At 37.9% G+C, this 19,862-nt stretch overlaps 2 protein-coding genes and 1 long non-coding RNA gene across 3 annotated transcripts; 1 reads left to right on the top strand and 2 right to left on the bottom strand.

The window, feature by feature from the left end:
* Nucleotides 1-3,011: 3,011 nt before the first annotated feature.
* On the bottom strand, nucleotides 3,012-5,776 carry LOC133727893 (uncharacterized). Its single transcript, XR_009855418.1, has 3 exons — nucleotides 5,190-5,776; nucleotides 4,439-4,514; nucleotides 3,012-3,265 (listed from the first exon to the last, which is right to left on the bottom strand). It is a non-coding gene; the product is annotated as an uncharacterized LOC133727893 (long non-coding RNA).
* A 7,638-nt stretch (nucleotides 5,777-13,414) lies between these two features.
* LOC133729392 (aquaporin NIP1-1-like) lies at nucleotides 13,415-15,830 on the top strand. The gene is made up of 5 exons (XM_062156910.1): nucleotides 13,415-13,738; nucleotides 13,846-14,070; nucleotides 14,659-14,856; nucleotides 15,084-15,145; nucleotides 15,355-15,830. The coding sequence occupies exons 1-5, from the start codon at nucleotides 13,619-13,621 to the stop codon at nucleotides 15,563-15,565; spliced, it is 816 nt and encodes a 271-aa protein (XP_062012894.1). The 5' UTR covers nucleotides 13,415-13,618; the 3' UTR covers nucleotides 15,566-15,830.
* Nucleotides 15,831-16,691: 861 nt separating this feature from the next.
* On the bottom strand, nucleotides 16,692-19,467 carry LOC133729391 (seipin-2). Its single transcript, XM_062156909.1, has 2 exons — nucleotides 18,286-19,467; nucleotides 16,692-17,390 (listed from the first exon to the last, which is right to left on the bottom strand). The coding sequence occupies exons 1-2, from the start codon at nucleotides 19,351-19,353 to the stop codon at nucleotides 16,899-16,901; spliced, it is 1,560 nt and encodes a 519-aa protein (XP_062012893.1). The 5' UTR covers nucleotides 19,354-19,467; the 3' UTR covers nucleotides 16,692-16,898.
* Between the last annotated feature and the right edge of the window lie 395 nt (nucleotides 19,468-19,862).

Here is a 19,862-nt window from a genome sequence, read left to right as displayed (position 1 = left end):
ATCGGATCCTAGATTGAATCAGAGGCGTTCAAAAAGTCAAACCTTGATCTAGCGGTCTACACTCAAAATCGTGATGAAAGACTTACATGGGGATGATCAGGGGGAAGAGGAGATCACGAAAATGGGAAGGATCGGCCCGTGCAACGCCGGCGTCGACGTTTTCCGGCCGGGTCGGTTTCGCTCGTCTGGGTGTCTTCGATCCAGCTTTCGGGGCAGCGGCGGGCCAAGACCACACCGGAGGGCGTCTGGGCGTGGAGCGGCGATCACGGTGGTGTCCGGGTCCGGGGCTGGAGGACGCCGGAGGAGGGCCGTTCGGCCGGGTCGGGTCGAGCGGTTCGGCCGCGTGGGAGAGGAGAGAGAACGGAGGGTTTCGGGGACTGTTTAGCAAAAATTAGATTTTTTCGTCCTTAATGAAAAAATCAGAAATTTTTCCTATTTATAGAAAATTCCCAAATTTCAAATATTCATAACTTATTCATACGAACTCCGAATATTGTGTTCCACATATGCACGAGATCGTATCGACGAGCCCTACAACTTTCATGCAGGAAGTTTTCCCAAATTCCGTATGTATAAAAAGTCAATTTCCACGAGCCCCTAAATAACGTTCGATTTCGAAAATTAATCGTTCAAACTAATTCCACAACTTCTCCGAGACTCGTACTCGCTCCCACTATCGTGAAATCATTTCTAAAAAATCCACGGAATTTAATTTGGATTTTTCGGGGTATTACATCTCAATTGTCTTTGTCGGGTATGGGACTCATCAGAAAGGATACAAGTGTTATCATCCTCCCTCTCAACGTTTTTATGTCACTATGGATGTAACATTCAGTGAGGACACATGCTATTTTCCACCTTCTATGACTCATAGTTAGGGGGAGCAAGGTTTTTTTAATGAAGGACAGTACCAAACAGGGCCAACGACTAATCACTTTACCCCAAACAATCGATCGTTCAGTGAAGAGGAAAATGATCAGCCTTCCCACCACAACCATTTTTCCCTTTCCAGCCTTAGATCTCGGCAAGAATGCAACTTCCGAATAGAGCACTGTGAGTTCTGAAACAATAAAGACAATTGCCGAATCGTCTACCCTTCTCCATGCAATTGCTGAACAGAGCATTGTGAATTCCGAAACAAAAAAGACAATTGCTGAATCGTCTACTCTTCAAGAAGAAGCTCCTAATCATTCAGTCTCTCTCTCTCTCGATCTTCATCAGTGGTCTCCCAGTTCAATCTTTATCTGAGGTATGTAGTAGTTTGTCTTTGTCCCATAACCCACCTTTGTCTAATAGTGTTACTCCTTTAACTGATTCTACACATGTTCAAACACGAGTCTTACCAGAACGGTCTAATCATGGTCAGCCTCCTAAGAAATATGAACCAAGTTTGTGTGCTAAGACCAAATATCATGTAGCTAATTATGTGTCTACTCATAGGTTGTCTAAACCATATGTAGCCTTTGTGAATAAATTATCTTCTGTGTCACTTTCTAGTAAAGTGCAGGATGCAATGAAGAACGAGAAATGGGCAAAAACAATGGATGTGGAGATGGATGCACTTGAGAAAAAGCAAACGTGGGAGTTAGTATCACTACCTCCTGGAAAGAAAACAGTTGGGTGTCGATGGGTGTATACAGTGAAGTACAATTCAGATGGTTTGGTGGATAGATATAAGGCGAGGCTAGTAGTGAAGGGTTATACCCAGAAGTATGGTGTGGACTATGATGAAACTTTTGCACCAGTAGCAAACATCAATACAATCTGGGTATTTCTGTCTCTAGCAGCTAATCTTGATTGGCCTCTGCAACAGTTTGATGTTAAAAATGCATTCTTGCATGGTGATTTGAACGAAGAAGTATACATGGACTTGCCTCTGGGATATGTTACTTCCACTGGAGTCAAGGTGGTGTGTCGTTTAAGGAAGTCCCTGTATGACCTTAAACAGTCTCCAAGAGCTTGGTTTGGTCGATTCACGACATAGGAGGATTGGGTACATGCAGAGTAATTCAGATCATACCCTCTTCCTTAATTATCAGAAGGGTAAAGTTACAGCTTTAATTATTTTATGTGGATGACATGGTGGTGATAGGTAATGATCTTGAGGAGACTAAGAAGTTGCAGAGTGCATTGTCAGCAGAATTTGAAATGAAAGACTTGGGGAGTTTGAAATATTTCTTGGGAATTGAAGTTGCTAGAGGAAAAGATTGTATTATGTTGAGCCAGAGAAAATATGTCATTGACTTATTAGTAGAGATGGGTATGCTCGATTGCCAACCAGCTGACACACCCATTGAGCAGAACCATAGATTAGTTGAGTATCCAGATCAAGTATACCCACGAATAAGGTAAGATATCAGAGGTTAGTTGGAGGATTAATTTATTTGTCACACACTAGACCAGACTTAGCTTATGCAGTTAGTGTTGTGAGTCAGTTCATGCATAATCCTAGTGAGGCTCATATGGCAGCTGTAGTTCGGATCTTGAGGTACTTGAAGTCTGCTCCTGGAAGGGGGTTGGTGTTTCTAACCATAGGCATTTGGATGTTTTAGGGTATACAGATGCAGATTGGGTGGGTTGATTGATCGACGGTCCACTTCCGGATACTTTACGTTTGTAGTTGGGAATTTAGTTACTTAGAAGAGTAAGAAGCAGAATATAAAGGAATGGCTCGTGGAGTTTGTGAGATGTTGTGGTTAAGGCACTTGTTGAGGGATTTGGGGTTCAAGCTGAAAAAAGCGATGCCCTTGTTCTGTGATAACAAAGATGCAGTTGAAATTGCTCATAATCCTATCCAACATGACCGCACAAAACATGTGGAGGTTAATAGACACTTTATCAAAGAGAAACTGGATCAACAAATCATCTCTTTTCCCTTCGTACCTACTGAGGAGCAGCTGGCGGACATTCTTACAAAAGCAGTCTCTAACAAGGCATTTTATGACTCACTTGACAAGTTGGACATTCTTGAGGGGGAGTGTCACGCCCCGGATTTTGAATAACAAATTCAAATCCGAAACATGAATTAATACAACTCACAAAAATACAACCTGAATTTTTTTCTCAAAACAACCACACCTCACATCGCTCGATATTACATAAACCAAATCTCAAATTTGTTTATTACAGCACACTCTCACCAAATTATATTGTAAGGCTCAAATGAGCATAACTCACCTCACAATTACAATTGCTGTAAAACTAAAACAAATTCTCTAACCCGCACGATCACCGTCCTGATTCTCCTGACCTGTAGGATTACCCGCTACACAATTTGAATAGTGTACCGGGATTGCAACAACACAAACCCGGTAAGCTTTTGACAGCCCGTATGAGTAAACAAGGAATTGCACGATTTTAAAGTAACAATTCAATTTCAGTATCTCTTAGCATAATAATTGAAGTGCACAACGTCACTTCAAGCATCAATCAACACACGTCTCATCATGACTACACAAAAACAAACAACTGTTTACTCAATATATACTCACAGGCTTATGATTTATTTATATAAATCATCCCATGCAGTATATTATACTTACAGGCTTATGATTAATTATATTAATCACCTCATTCAGTATATCATACTTACAGGCTTATGATTAAATATATTAATCACCCCATTCAGTACGTATATCATACTTACAGGCTTATGATTAAATATATTAATCATCTCATACCGTATATTATACTCACGTCTCAACATGACTACGCAAAAACAAACAATTATTTACTCAATATATACTCACAGGCTTATGATTTATTTATATAAATCATCCCATGCAGTATATTATACTTACAGGCTTATGATTAATTATATTAATCACCCCATTCAGTATATCATACTTACAGGCTTATGATTAAATATATTAATCACCCCATTCAGTACGTATATCATACTTACAGGCTTATGATTAAATATATTAATCACCCCATTCAGTATGATGGCAGACAGACTAGAGCTCTAACTGTATCGTAAAGTGTCACCTGGGCCAAGGTTCACCTTACGAATGACTGCTTTCCTCAATTCACTCGACTCCTCATTTAATTCATCTCAACGACTCAACTATCGCACTTTACTCAATTACCCATTATCATAGACAACACAACATCTAAGATAAATCACATATTCCAAAGGGTAATGCTCAAAATATAACTCAGTAAATCACACCATCCAATATATATTCCACGTAAATATATATATACGTAGTCACCCACACAAGAGTGACCACTAATACCAACTATAGTTCACATGCAATAAAATCTAGAAATTCATTTTTATAGTTTAAATACATTTTACTTACCTATGGACCGTAGTCGATCAAGTCCATATAATTTAAAACAAATATTTATTTTCATAAAACAATTTCCACAATTTCTCAATTAAATAAAATCACCGAATTTCGGTTCGTGAATGAACCATGTGCGATTTACTCACCTCGATATTCCCGCTGCGTCTTCAATTCAACACAATACACACCGAAATCGCTCACCCAAGGGAGACCGTCAATCACCTAGTCAAACATGACCTTAACTTAGCCAACAACTCAAAAACATACTCAAACGACAATCCAACGGTCGGATCGAAATTAAATGATGATCCAACGGTCGGATCCTCACGGATCGCCTTTAGGATCAACCTCCAAAAATCATCACGAAGATCCAACGGTCGGATCTTCCTGAATCGTCCTTACTAACATCTTCACAAATTTATACAAAAATCCGACGGACGGATTCTCACGAATCGCCTCCCTAATCACTGTTTCTCAATTATATGAAGATCCAACGGTCGGATCTTCGCCCGTGACCACACAAAGTCATCGGGACAGTCATACGATCAACATATCGAATCTACCATTCCATCAGACGGTCTGATCTTCACAGATCACAAATCGAACGATCGAAATCGATCGAAACTTAAAAATTCATAACTTAATCATACGATATCCAAAAATTATGAATTATATATGCAAACGATCGTATCAACACGTAGAACATAAAAATGGACAGAAACTATCCTTGGGGTGGCCGGAGGTCGCCGGAAACCACCATCACAGTGGCGGCACCGCCACCCATCCAAAGTCAAAATTAGACAAAACTCCCAACACGAAAGTTCTTCATCTTAACTCGAATTGAAACTTTCATAACTACACCAAAGTCAGATTATAAGCCAAAAAGTAGAATTTTACCTTATAAGGTTTGAAACCCGAAGAACCCTAGTTTTGAATTCGTTCCAATTCGATCTCCACAGATGAAATCGATGCAATCCACCTTAGGGGAAATGATCTACATCCTCAGAAGTGCAGAATCCTCTCAAGAATCACGGCAAAAGGTGGCCGGAGGAGGGAGAACGACGGTGGGGAAAGGAGGTGATTTCCAGCTCGACTGCACCGTGTTCTTCGACTTGTAGCGGCTACCACGTTGGTTATTTCCCCTCGATGTCTTCTACAAAGTTGTAATATAGCTCAGGCCCAGCAAAATCCCTTTTGGAATCAACTCGATTCGAGGTTGGATGAGAGAGATATCGGCCGGTGAAGGAAGAGCAGCATCGGGCGAATTCCAGCTCGAGCTGTGCAGCTTCTCGGCCTCCTAGCACCTTCCATGGTTCTTTTCTCACTTTGATGTCTTCTAGGAAGTTTTAACTGACTTCAAGGCGAATGAAAATACTTTTGGAATCAAGTCGATCGGAGGTCTGTGGAGGGAGATATGGCCGGTGGAAGAGAGAGGAACAAATCTGGGCTCGGGAGAGAATTGGGGAGAAAATATAGGTTTCTGAAATTTCTGTCCTCCAATGCAATTTCCGGAACTTTTTTTGTATTTATAGAATTTTCCCGATTTTCAATTGCTTATAACTTTCTCATACGAACTCCGATTTTCGCATTCCATATGTCCACGAACTCGTATCGACGCGCTCTACAACTTTCATGAATGAAGTTTTCCCAAATTCCCAATGTATAAAAAGTCACTTTTTGAGACCTCCTAAATAACGTTCGTTTTCGAAAATTAATCGTTCGAACTAATTCCATAACTTCTCCAAGCCTCGTACTCGCTCCCACTATCGTGAAATCATTTCTAAAAATCCACGGAAATTAATTTGGATTTTTCGGGGTATTACAGGGAGTGTTGGTGTGAGTCACTCTCCATAATTGTAGGAATTGTAGTATAATTAGGATTATATAGTTAAGGAGATATTATGTAGTTAAGGGTGAGAATATTATGGTGTAATTAGTTTCCTATTAGGATTGTGTATACTTTGTATATGTACTCCATATTTGGAGAAGATCAATACATCAAACATTCCCAAACTTAAAGGCCTTTGTTCTGTTTGACTAATCGTACGACTATAAGTATGCAAGCAAATGACTTTGACCAAACTTCACTAAAATTCAGTGTGTACAGTATCAAATTAAAGTAGTTGATCCAATATGGAGGTAATAATTAACCAACAACTAAACAAAAAGAACTAAAAGCGTAGGCATTAGATGGCAATATATTCTTTGAGTTAAGTAAGTGCAAGGTCGATCACGAGGGTCTTTGCCTGCCACTCAAGTCAAACCCAGGAAGTTAGCTTTCTACATATATATCCCCATGAATCATGGAGATCTCTATGTATATATGCATGTCTTGGTCAAAGTGTGAATTCTGGTGGGAAAAGCATACACAAGATTACATGAATAATACCAGAAAAATTATGCTTCAATATTAGAATGCCAAATTGCAAATGGGGCGGTTAATATATATTAGCATGTATATGGTGTTGACTGTTCAGAAATTGGTGAATAGTGGGAGGTTAAGATTATGCATGCGCATTGAAAAATTGTTACAATTTTTTTAGTTGGGTAACAAAATTTCTAAACTTCATCATTTTGCTGTTCTTTTGAACTGGGTGGAAGACTGAGAGAGAACTTGATGTTTGCATGCACTAATATTGTTTATGCTAATAATTAATTTTCATAATGACTAGATTCATGTTAAACATAAGAAAACATATGCAAAAATATCATTAGTGGGATTCGAACGCCTCCTAAAAAATACCCTTTAAAGGCAACTTGCTCTATCTTAAGATATTAGTAATTTGAGTGCAGAGCTTATATATATATTATATAAATTAAGATTAAATACTTGTTACTTCCTGTACTTTTCACTGAAAAACAGTTCAGTCCCTCACCTTTTAAATTAAACAATTTAGTCCTTATTCTCTCTAATTCTCACACAACAGGTCCCAAAATGACCATTATACCCCTCACTTTAAAAAAAAATTATTTTTAATTTATTTTCTCTCTTTTTTATTTTTATTTTTCCTGCTTCTCTCTCTTTCTCTCGCTCTCCAAATTTGTCTCTGACCTCGAGTTCATCCACATTGACGGCGACCCATTTTCTGGTTAGGGTTTAGGGTTGATCGGACCCCCCACCTCTCTGACCCGAAATCTCCGATGGCAGAGCTCAAAAATAGTGACATAAAACGCACTTAATTAAACGAAGATAACAGAGAACTCAAAAACTGTCACAAAGGAAATGGTAGCAAATTGAACCATGATCGGCGAACAGGGTTATGATCGAGCTGAAGAAGTAAAGCAATTCGACGACTCCAAGCTCGGAGTCAAAGGCCTCGTCGACTCGGGTCTCTCCTCCATCCCCCGAATCTTTATCCACCCACCCATAATATCACACCAATTCCAGCCCACGACCCAACCCGACGCCGAATCAATCCCCACCATCAACCTCTCCGACCTCCAATCTGATCGTCGCTCCGCCATCGTCTACCCATTTAATTTTAACCACCACACAGTGTTAGATTTGAACAATTCAAGATCCAAGCGGGTTCAAACAACACGGACACAACAAACGATCTCCCCGCCGCCTCCTTGCTCTTCACGACGTCGTTCAGGACGTCGGTGTGGAGAAGCTCAACCAGACGGCCGGAGTGGGAGGCCCACTGGGCGGAGGAGATGTTGAGGTCGAGGGAGAGATCTCCTCTGATCAACGGCATCAGGAAGTTGGTCTTGGCCTTGTTGCCGCGGAGAGACCTGGAGGGGCCGTCATAGGCGAGAGCTGCTCCTTCGGTGTGTCAAATGTGCCACACCCTCGTCTTCTTCCACGGTCCAACCCATAGATTTGTTTTTCTTTCTTTGATTTGTACTAATTGAATTGAGATGATGAATTTGACGTTTTGATGAATTGAATACCCAAAATACGGATTAGGGGTTTTGTTTTGAGAGAGAGAGAGAGAGAGAGAGAGAGAGAGAGAGAGAGAGAGAGAGAGAGAGAGAGAGAGAGAGAGAGAGAGAGAAGCAGGAAAAATAAAAATAAAAAAGAGAGAAAAATAAATAAAATATATAAAAAAAAGAAAGTGAGGGGTATAATGGTCATTTTGGGACATGTTGTGTGAGAATTAGAGAGAATAAGGACTAAATTGTTTAATTTAAAAGGTGAGGGACTGAACTGTTTTTCGGTGCAAAGTACAGAGAGTAACAAATATTTAATCCTATAAATTATACTGAAAGTCAGATCTCCAAGGCCCACCGGAAGCCCGTGGCCTGAGGCGGCTGTCTCATCACTGGGCAACGGTCAGGCCCGGCTCTAACCATGTTAGATAATATCAATCACAATGTAAAAAGTAAAAACTCAAACAGGCAGAGAATATATATGCATGTCAACAAAAATGTATATTAAACTAAGTTGAAATATCATAGAGCTGTAGTCATGTAACTTTCGACAAAATATACACAATACCATAGACAAGTATTTAAAGAGTTGTTATGGCTCTTTGGCTGTATCGTAGTTTATGAAATGGCCCTTGTTTGCTGCTTGTGAGTGTTGAACCCAGAATATACTGTGACAGACTGCAAAATTGATATCATCACTTAAGTAGGACAAATTTATTTGTCTACTTAGTAAAACTGGTTGAGGGAATAACAAACCGGCCAGAATATTCTTCTACCATTTCATGGATTTCTTTCTTTATTATATCTATTTGGATTCTCCGTTGTTTCGAATAGTCCTTTAGGAAAAAGTTTACTAGATACATATATAATCTTATGACAAGGATACTCATTAGTATTTGTTGTTTTGGAAAAGTTACTTGGTATTTTTACCCTCTGATGCACACATATAGACTATGTGCAGCTAGAAGGTTTGTTTATTTAATCAGGATATTCTTAATTTGTATTTGTTTTCTTAAACAATTGAAAGGTGCTGTCTTGCTGTAGTTCCAAGCCGAATGAACAATGATTAACCTATTTTAATTCAAATTTTATGTGTCTTTTTTGGGTCTAGCATCTTTTTAGATTAATTAACTGTGGGAGCTAGTAGTTTTCATCTCCAAAATATTGCAGTTTTCTTTTCCTTTTTTCCCTGTGGGCGGATTTGGAGCAAGTATTGGGCGCAATACCTTATCACTTTAGTTTACATACTGATCCTACATTTCCTTCGGTAGCTCTAAATAGTACCACAAAGTTTAGTTCATGTTGCTAATTACGGACTTATTAAGTTCCGGACAAAAAAGTATATGTGCAATAGTGAATCATAGCTAATATTTTTAGTCTTTAAAAGAACACGTTACCTCTTAATAGTGTAAATTATGGAAAAATATTATGAAATGTTTGCTAACGTTATTGTGAAATTCGTCACCTTGTTTAAAAGTCTGAATAAAATACATTTTTGTTCATAAAATATATTTAGAGATCATTTTTGATAATTTTTTTCACAAATGATGAAAAACAGTGTGACAGCCTTCTAGTTACAATCTTTCCATTTATTCATTTTCCATTACAAAGGGATTCGTGTGAAATTAGCAAATTACAATTCGCCCCCGCTTCACTAAATGCTAACTAAAACAAAAGAGTTGGGGTGTCTGACCTTAGATGCAGGGTGCTAATTTAGGAGATGGAAATGAAAGACCGATTGAATACATTTTGCCAACATCCAATTAATGTGGTGAAGAGCACAGAAGTCATACAAAGATATTATTACACTGAAAAGGAAAAGAAACAAATGTGTCGTTTCATGTCGGGTTCATATAATGAAAATTCAAACTTGATCCATATACTAAATGCGCGTTAGAAATTTATACCCAAACACAACCGATTTTCAAACGGGTTATATATATGACCTAACATGGTCACTTCGTCTAGTAAACAACTCTTCAAAAGTAGAATCGAGTTGACCTATTTCGCTTGTATAAAAGAGTTGGACCTAACCAATTTAATTTATTTTAGGTTACATGAATGCAAGTTCAGAAAAATTATTACTATAAATTTCATATATAAGACTTACACTAATGAAAAAAGTGACGATGTGCCATTTTTTTTTTCTGTGAAATTGATATGCCAATGTAAGCACTTGAAATTTATTAAATTTTAATATGTTGTGTATATAGGTTTACTTGAGTTTACTCATTTAATGGAATAAACGGGTTACGAGGGCCACTTGTGAGTTAGCAGGTTATCTCTAGACCTGCATGTTTAACAAACATGTATTGGGGGTTGACCCGTAGTTGACCTATTTTATAATTATGTGGATTTAGCACCTTATTTTAGGATTGTCAATTCTAATACGACTCAATAACATGACTCAAAACTTGCACAATTAAAAAGCGAATCATTTGCATGTCAACACGTTCATATGAAATGAACTTGTGTAACCCATTTATTAAAAGGATCTAGTTAGGTTGTATGAAATTCACATGCATACAAAACCTATCAAAAATAAGTATTTTTTATTTTTTATTTTTATACATATATAGGGGTTTAATGTCTTAATTTGGTCAAGTAGTGAAGTTATGTACTATTATTTCAAGATTTCATGCATTTTTTTTCAATTAAATGTCTTAAATGGGTCAAGTTATTTAGTTTAAATGGATCATCCAATCCAATCCGAAACGATCTATTTATTAAACGGGTTAGACGAATAGACGGATCATCGTGGGTCACCCGTTTAACAAGCAGGTTGTGTTTGAGTTTGTATTTTTGACACAATTATTAAATTGGTTGGGTTTAGAGCATCTTTAGCAGACTCTCTATTTTGGCTCATTAGCTATTTTGGAGAGCATGTTTAGCTTTTTATCTATTTTAGTAGCTGCACCAGACTCCTAAGTGGCTCTCTATTATAACTTTTAGCTATCTCGCTCCTAAATATAGAGAGCGAGATGAGGCTCTCTATAATTTAAAACATTCCTTTTAAGTTATTTTATGTAATTTATAAATACATTTAAACTATTTAATCTTCATTTAAAAAATAATATAAATTCAAAACTAGCTAAAATAGAGAGCATTGATGCAGAAGTAATTCTAAAGTGGCTAGCCAAAATGACTTTTTAGCTACTTTAGCTAAAATTTAACTCAAAAATGGCTAGCATTGCTAAAGATGCTCTTAGCAGACTCTCTATTTTGGCTAGCATGGCTCCTTAGAGCATCTTTAGCAGACTCTCTATTTTGGCTCCTTAGCTATTTTAGAGAGCATGTTTAGCTTTTTATCTATTTTAGCAGCTGCACCAGACTCCTAAGTGACTCTCTATTATAACTTTTAGCTATCTCGCTCCTAAATATAGAGAGCGAGATGTGGCTCTCTATAATTTAAAACATTCCTTTTGAGTTACTTTATGTAATTTATAAATACATTTAAACTATTTAATATTCCTTATAGACTCTGATTGATTCTAATGGATTGATTTACTAGTATTTGTTTAGATTTTATAAGTCCTTATAATGTTTTTGGTAGGTTAAATTTTTTTCTTCTTCTTTTACATTTAAGCAATTGATGTATGGATCCAATTATAATGCTATATCAATGACAAAAAAGTATGGCAATCTACGATTCTTTATGTTGTGTATAATAATATATGAATAATAAGAGAAAACTAACCGGCCAAAATGTTACACAAAAAATATAGTAAACTAATGTCATAATTTATTTCATATCTAATTTACAAAAGAAACATGTGTGTATATATCATCTTAACAATACCATTGGATGTAAGTTTAATTAGCTAGAAGGATTAAGGCTTCTAGAGCTATAGTGATAAAAAAAAAATTATTAGATGAGAGTAGAGGCAGAGGATGATAGTGGGGAAATAGGTCTAAGACAAAATGGATGGGTGTCACCTATTGAGGGCTACTTCTTCATTTTTTTTTAAATTTTTGGTGAAGAGCCTCTTCATTTTTTTGAGTGAGGTAGAATCCATCAAAATCTCTTGGGAAGTGGTTAGATTGTTTTTTAGTATAAAAAGCACTATAAAATCCTTAAAAATCCAACATTTAATGAAATCCTTAAAAATCCATATATTTCTGAATATAGGCAGATTTGAGTAGATAATTTTAAATCTTAATTGAATACATCAAGATTTTAAATGACTGTTTAAAATCTCAATTGAATACCTATAGACTTTTAAAATACAAAAAAAATCTTGTAGACTCTTAAATGAATACACCTCCCTTAGAGTATATTTTCAAATGGATGACATTTTCTATGTTTTCCATGTTTGCCAATTCAAACCAGTAACCATTCTTAGAACCATTCTTGTAGGGATGGCAAAAATCCCCATCGGATAGGGTACCCATCGGGTATTCGACCCTAACGGGGAGAAATTCAGGTGAAATCGGGTAACGGGGATGGGGATCCCCAGTATTTGAATTTTGAAATCGGGTACGGGGCGGGGATGATATTTTGATCCCCATTCCCATACCCACCCAATAAGAATTATCCAAAATAATATATATATATATATATATATATATATATATATATATATATATTATTTATTATATATATTTTTGATATTATTTATAAATAAATATTTATGTAAACTTCATCTTTTTGTCAATATTTAAATTCTGTTAATAACTATGTTGAAAAAAAGGAAGATTCTTTTAATAAAAGATCTTTATTAACATGTCAATTTTCCTTGATTGAAATAAGAAATTTATTTTATTTTGATGTTTGATTTTAACTTCATATTTTACAATTCATAATTATTATTTTTATATAATAAATTAGTAATATTGTTAACCGGGATTGGGGCGGGTACAGGGACCTAATCCCCAATGGGGACGGGGATGGGGAATCCCCAGTATTTTATTACGGGGATTGGGGCGGGTAAGGGGATGAGGAATGAAGTCGGGTATGTGGATGGTAATTTAATCCCCTTATCTTACCCGCCATCCCTACATTCTTGCATGGTTACTGGCATGCCTAACCGGGTAGCCGTAATTAATAGCGATTAGAAGATATGGAAAGCCATCAATGTCTTCTCTGTAATTCCGGTGGGTAGTTGAAGCAGCCTTGAATGCCTTTTTGCTGTTTCACAAGCCATGCATGCCACAATTTTCAACGATATCTCCTATGGAAACCTTCATATGAATCATAAGCCCTTTTGATAAAACAAAGAAAAGACCAACAAGAGCACAAAAGCCCATCCCTGTCCAACAGGTCAACATCTCTTTCCCTCCTCTCTCTCTCTCCACTGTCCCTGGACCGATTTGCACTCCATAAATTGGAGTTGTCCTCCTGAGTTTTTTCTCACTTCAGAATTTGAGAAAAACAAGCACAAGCAATTCTCTCCTTCTGAGTCGCTTTGTTCTCTCTCTTTCTTTCTCCTCAGCTGTTTTAGTACTCTGAAGCCATGGCCGAGAATCATGCAAGTAACGGAAACCATGCTGTCAATGTTGAAGATGGCAGACCTTCCTCCAAAACAAACCAAGAATCAAGCGGTAGCTTTCTCTGTGTACCCTTTATGCAGAAGGTGACATAAATCTTGTTACTTTTTAGTTCCAAGTACAATAGAAATGTCTTCTTTCAGTTTCAAACTATTTCATCAAATTTTTGAAGTTGAGGTCTTTATATTTTCAGGTCATTGCTGAGGTGTTGGGGACATATTTCTTGATATTTGCTGGTTGTGGGGCTGTGGTGGTGAATATTGACACTGACAAGACGGTGTCGTTTCCGGGGATTGCAATTGTTTGGGGACTGGTTGTGATGGTCATGATTTACTCTGTGGGTCACATCTCCGGTGCCCATTTCAACCCTGCTGTCACAATTGCTTTTGCTACTACTAGGAGGTTTCCATGGAAACAGGTGAGCTAATCAAACCAACCCATGATTTTATTTCATAAATTTTTTCCTTTGGAAATGGTTAACTATCCTAATACACCCTTAGATCAATGTGTGATCTTAAAAAAATGTGTTACTTCTTGAAGACGATTAATGTAAGAATGACTAGTTTTCGAGAAGGCATTATTGACTAGTTTTCGAGAAGGCATTGTTGACTAGTTTTGGCTTAGACAAGCAGTTCGTCATCATTCAAACTCAAAATCCGCGTCCTTCATAAAAAAGGGAAAAAAAGAAGAATATATGATTTAGGGATTAAATTATGTTGTATTGTCAAAGCTCGTTTAACATTGCTTCTGAAATTGCCCAAAATCATTTCAAGAATAACAAAATGCTGTTACTTACAGCCTTTGACAGAAAATTTCTGAACAGAGGGCTTAGAGGTGCTGTGAATTGAAGTGCTTTTGAAAGCACTTCGACAATAGCAAATAGGCCCTTGTTATCGAGAAATGCCTGTGCTTAGACCACTCTATCTTGTAAATCAACTTCAATTTGATGACTACCTATCTTTCTAATTCCATGTGTTTTTTTGTTTGTTTTGCTTTCTCTCTATAGGTACCCCCTTATATTATTGCTCAAGTCCTTGGATCAACGCTCGCAAGTGGTACCCTCAGGCTCATATTTAACCACCATCAAGACCACTTTGCAGGAACAAGTCCCAGTGGATCTCTATTGCAGACTTTCGTGATTGAGTTCATCATCACATTTTACCTCATGTTTGTTGTTTCTGGTGTGGCCACTGATAACAGAGCGGTTAGTACTATTCTACCTCTTAATCTCAACACTGGGTCTGATTTTTCAATTAAGAACAACCTAATATGGTTTGCCTAATACGGTTGGTGAGTAAACTTGCTTAACTGATTAGGTTAGTATATTATCATATTACTTGATTTGGGCAATGATTTCCAAAATGTCTGCATCCTGAAACTTTATTATATTAAAGTATCAATAATAATATTCCAAACTGTTTGCTTATGCAGATTGGAGAGCTGGCAGGGATTGCCATTGGCTCCACGGTTCTTCTGAACGTGATGTTTGCAGGGTATAATTCTTATTAATGTCTTCTTAATATAATCATTCCTATCCATTGGTAGTTTATTAGTACTAATTAAGCAGATATTTATTTTCCCTTTTGGAAGTTTTCCATAGGTCAGACTAAGAACTTTGTCTTCTTTGTTTTTTGTTCTTTCTTTGTTTTTTAATCTATGTTCATTCTATTAGTTTCTGATGTGATTTGGGCATATTCTGCAGTCCAATTACAGGAGCATCAATGAACCCAGCAAGAAGCTTAGGGCCTGTAATTGTCTCAGGCCATTACAAAAACCTGTGGATTTACCTAGTGGCACCAACTCTTGGAGCTGTATGTGGTGCCCTGGTCTACAATGTTATCCGATTTACGGATAAGCCACTGCGAGAGCTCACCAAGACTGGATCTTTCTTGAAAGGCTCAGACCGCACCTAATTGAGGAAGATAGAAGAAGAGGGATTTGTTATAGAAGAGAGGTAAAGACTAGAGACCTTTACCCTTTTGTTTCTCTTCTCCAAAAGTGTGGTAATTAGGCTAGAAAAGGGAAAGTTGAATTCCCATGTTTGAATGTTACCATATTTGTAATTTTATTCTTATCCACATAGTTTGGGAAATCAAAGTGTGTTTTCTTGTTTTTTTTTTTTTTCAACTAGTGTGTTTTCTTGTTGGAATGGAAAGTATGTTTTCATGTTTCTTATCATATGAGTCATAATGAATTAGTCGAATTAGAATATTTAGAGACGTACTGGAAACACGTGGGGAATGGAATAGGAAGAGAAATTTTCCTTGAATCATGCCTTGGCAGATAAGGATGAGATTGAAGATTCTGAAAATCTGGTGCGGATCACATGAGACCTGTTCATATATGGCACGGGAAAGTGGATTCTTACACATAAATGTCCAATGGTTAATGGAAATCCTTATCGTTAACTTCCTGCCTATCACGGAATTGTACACAGTTTATGTAGCTGTTGGCTTGAGATTCATGGCTCGAAGAGAGATAAAAATTTGAGAATGATAATCTTTATATAAATTCTTTCCATCACCATGTTGTATACAATTATGTATTTACCTCTTGTGATTCCTGACTCTACATATGACACCGAGTACATCACCTGATGAGAGAATCCAAATACATACGTAACATGACGATAGATATACACATTTGCATAAAGTTATGAGAGAGGTGAAAAATTCTGGAATGAGATCATTGTAGGACTCGCATGCAAGTCATAATATTCCAACAAGACGTGCCTTTCAATTAATGAGCCTCTCATGAATTCAAGTCTATCTTCAACCTTGAATTGCGCAGTCGTCCCGGAGTTTAAATACCTAGAAGTCAGAATATAATGAAAAAGAGTCCATATATCTGATTCCAAATGTCAACATGATTCCCTTGGCATTTTGCCTTTCAGCAAATGTCCAAGATTATTAAGGTATGCTTAGCAATTCACAGATAATCATAATCGATTAACATTACTTTGCTCAGTATTCTTGAAGTATACATAATTTACAAAACTAAAAATATAATGGCTACATCTATGAATATAGAATACAGATGTATTAACAAAATGCATATGCACTTTCCAGCATTTATACGGAAACTAAATTCCAAAACACATTCGGCCTTATTTACACTGCTGTTCAAAGAATTAAAAAAAATGGGTGGAAAATTTGAAGCTAAAGACTAATTAATAGACTAAACAGTGAGAACATCTATCAAGGGTTACCCTACTACCCTACTTTAATAAATACCAGCATCTTCCAGCTAGTTTCGTACCGGCGGGCTGCTTTGAGTTTGAGTGGGACTGGTGCTGACAGAAGCAGCCCTTGGCCTTGCTCTCGGAATAACTAGAGGTCTACAACAGACAAGAGTAAAGAGCATCTCCATCATGAACATCATTATACTCATCCAAACAAATAAAGTTCTCCTCCAGTTCCATATAATCCTTTTAAACAGGGGAAGTTCCGATTCAAGGGTCATGGATGAATCGTATATTTCGGGAATACCAGCGCCAGGATTGTATTCTGCACGTTGTTCGATTGTCACTTTCAAGCAGGCAGTAGGAATATCACCTTCCACAAACCCTCGGAACTTCAGATTCAGAGTTTGGGACTCTGAAATGTAGCCAGATATAAGAGGAGCAATCTTTATGAACGTCAATAGAAGGCGGATTGGCTCACTTTTAAAATATAACATGCATGGATGGCTCAAACTGGCAAGGGTTTTGCCTTCAGCAGACAGGAACTGTACCCTGACCTACATAAACAAAATGAAATTAGTCAAATAAAAATCATCCAATGGAAAAAAAAAATAGCGAGGACCATGATGAAAAAATTGTAACTATTATACATCCCACAGATACAGAAAAACAAGGACCACAAAAAGTGAGAGATTAAAACCATACACAAACGAAGCAAATAGCATTTCTCTCCTCCCTCTAACTTTCAGATTCCTAGAACTTGAGTTTTTCGGTTTGCAATTCACATGGTACAAATGTAGAATGAACTAGTTTCCAATACCACAGTATTTGTTTTTCCTTTAACTAGTGGCTTGAGGTCATACCATCCAGTTGAAAATGTGAGAAGAAGCAGTTGACATATTTACAGAGTCCAGAAGAGATTTAACTACGACACTTTCTCTTGCTGATTTAGTCCAGAGAAAAAAAGAGAGAGAAAAAAAAAAAAAACAATCTTCACTGATTTGGAAAAAAAAATCTTACTAGATCCTTTCTTCCCACTGCTTCAACCTATCAACAACCTAACCACCTGCTGTTGCAGCAAAAGATTTCATGATGATGGTAACTGGGGACTATATCTCCAAACCAGAGGCAGCATCACCATATTCTTTTGAAGAATCCATACTAATTACTACTCTGAGGGTGCCTACATAACATTGACTGAGAACTGTGATACACCTTAGGTGTGTGCATAATGCTACTTGAAGTATATGAAGTCCATCACACAAATCCAAAACTCAACCATTACTATTGATCACTTCAACCAGTTCTAGTTTCATAGGTGCAAGAATTTGAGAACGAACGAATTCTATCACAAAACAGCAAACTAGAAAACAATGGATTTCATTATGCATCAACCACACAACAAGATTAAGGATAAAACTCTGAAACAAACAAACAGAAAATCGAAAGTACCTGAAAGATCCCAAGATTCCTGTTGTACTCCGATTCAGGCAACACAAACTTAACACTAGCCGCCAATTTGTGACCAGGAGGTATAACCCTATACCCGAAAATCCCCCCATCCCGAACCTTCTCTTTACAATCCACACCACAACCGACCCCTGCACACGACACCACCGGCACATAGGCCACCGGACTATGCTTTGTGTAATCAAAGTTCAACATTTCCTTCATCTGCAGCGGCTCGACCACAATGTACCTCATAAAAACCCCACTAAACACAAGCGACGACACCAAAAGACCACACAACAAGAAACCTACATAACACGCCCATAGCAAACCCCACCCGAATCGCAATGCCACCTTCCAAACCGAGTCCTTGTCCTTCACCCACTCACCAACCAAAGGACTAACCGCTCCGGCAGCCAATGCCGATAAATTTACCAACTTTGCCTTCAAAAACTCTCTCCCTCTACCCACAATTTGTAAAGGGTCAACCAAAAGCATGTAAGAATTATACAAAATCCAAGCTGGGAATGTCACAATGCTAATTATCAGATTAATTTGGAGCCCAATTGCTTTGATTATCAATCCAGCTATGAACACAAGAGGGTTAAAAGAAGAGTCACCGAGTTGCATGGCCGAGTCGGCCGAGTCGCCGCCTCGGTCATCGTCGGCGGCGGTAGTTACAGTCGAGCCCTCGTCTTTCTGGTCGCTCGGAGCTGGCACCGGTCCGACCGGGTCCTGAATCGACTCCGGCGGCTTCAAATTCCGGCGAAGTAAGAACCTTCTGCCTCGGTAATTGAGCCTGGCGTCGTTGATTGGGTCGGTTTGGGAGGAGTGTAAAGCGGAGGTCTTGGAGTCGTCGCCGGAGAGTTCTCGGCGGGAGGGCCGGAGACGGAGGTGGGAGATCGGAGAGGGTTTGGAATCGGGGACATCGAGGGTGGAGGATGACGTGGATTGATCGGGTTGGTCGTCGTCGTCGTCGGCGGAGGAGGGAGGGAAATCGTCGAGGGCGTCGAAGAAAACGTCGACGTTTTGATCGTTGCTTGGGATTGGGAGTTGGGTATCTTGTTCCATTTGGAGTTGGGATTGGATAAGAGGAAAGAGTGAACACACCTAGTTAGCTAATCTGAATTACCCTTACTGAATAGGTAAAAGCTACGACGTCGTTTTTGCTTCTGGTTTGTATAAAGGTTTTTGCTTTGGGAGGTTTCCAGGTGGGGGTTGACACGTTTTGAAAGGTTTAAACTTTTGGTGCCAACGTGTCCTTGTGAATTTTGTCGAGATTATTTCTCGATCATTAATCGAGAACCGAAAACTATTCAGTCGTATTAACTTCGGTCCTATTTAGCTTGTCACACAAGTATTTATTTTGCACCTAGTGATCGAAGATGCAAACTGCAGACCATAGCAGTGGTGGCTGAAGATGATAGTTAGTGAATGTTGGAGTATTCAAGAAAATCTGAGCAGCTGCTTTTGCATAAAGCCATTTACTTTGTCAACTCCATTTCCTAATTCTTGATCATGCATGTTGGCTTGTAAACACTTTGTTTGCTTCATTGTGTACGTTACTTCAGGGAAGGACT

Source organism: Rosa rugosa, chromosome 2 (assembly GCF_958449725.1).
Source record: "Rosa rugosa chromosome 2, drRosRugo1.1, whole genome shotgun sequence".
Taxonomy (NCBI): domain Eukaryota; kingdom Viridiplantae; phylum Streptophyta; class Magnoliopsida; order Rosales; family Rosaceae; genus Rosa; species Rosa rugosa.
Note: the sequence above shows the minus strand (reverse complement) of the source record. Positions and strands in the feature narration are given on the sequence as shown.

Bases quoted from the DNA above. Each gene is read 5' to 3' on its own strand.
- LOC133729392 (XM_062156910.1), top strand. From the start codon at position 13,619: ATGGCCGAGAATCATGCAAGTAACGGAAACCATGCTGTCAATGTTGAA. The intron at 13,739-13,845 runs GTGACATAAATC...TTATATTTTCAG, and splicing joins GTGTACCCTTTATGCAGAAG to GTCATTGCTGAGGTGTTGGG. The intron at 15,146-15,354 runs GTATAATTCTTA...CATATTCTGCAG, and splicing joins CTGAACGTGATGTTTGCAGG to TCCAATTACAGGAGCATCAA.
- LOC133729391 (XM_062156909.1), bottom strand. From the start codon at position 19,353: ATGGAACAAGATACCCAACTCCCAATCCCAAGCAACGATCAAAACGTC. The intron at 17,391-18,285 runs GTACTTTCGATT...TTGTTTATGTAG, and splicing joins GGAATCTTGGGATCTTTCAG to GTCAGGGTACAGTTCCTGTC.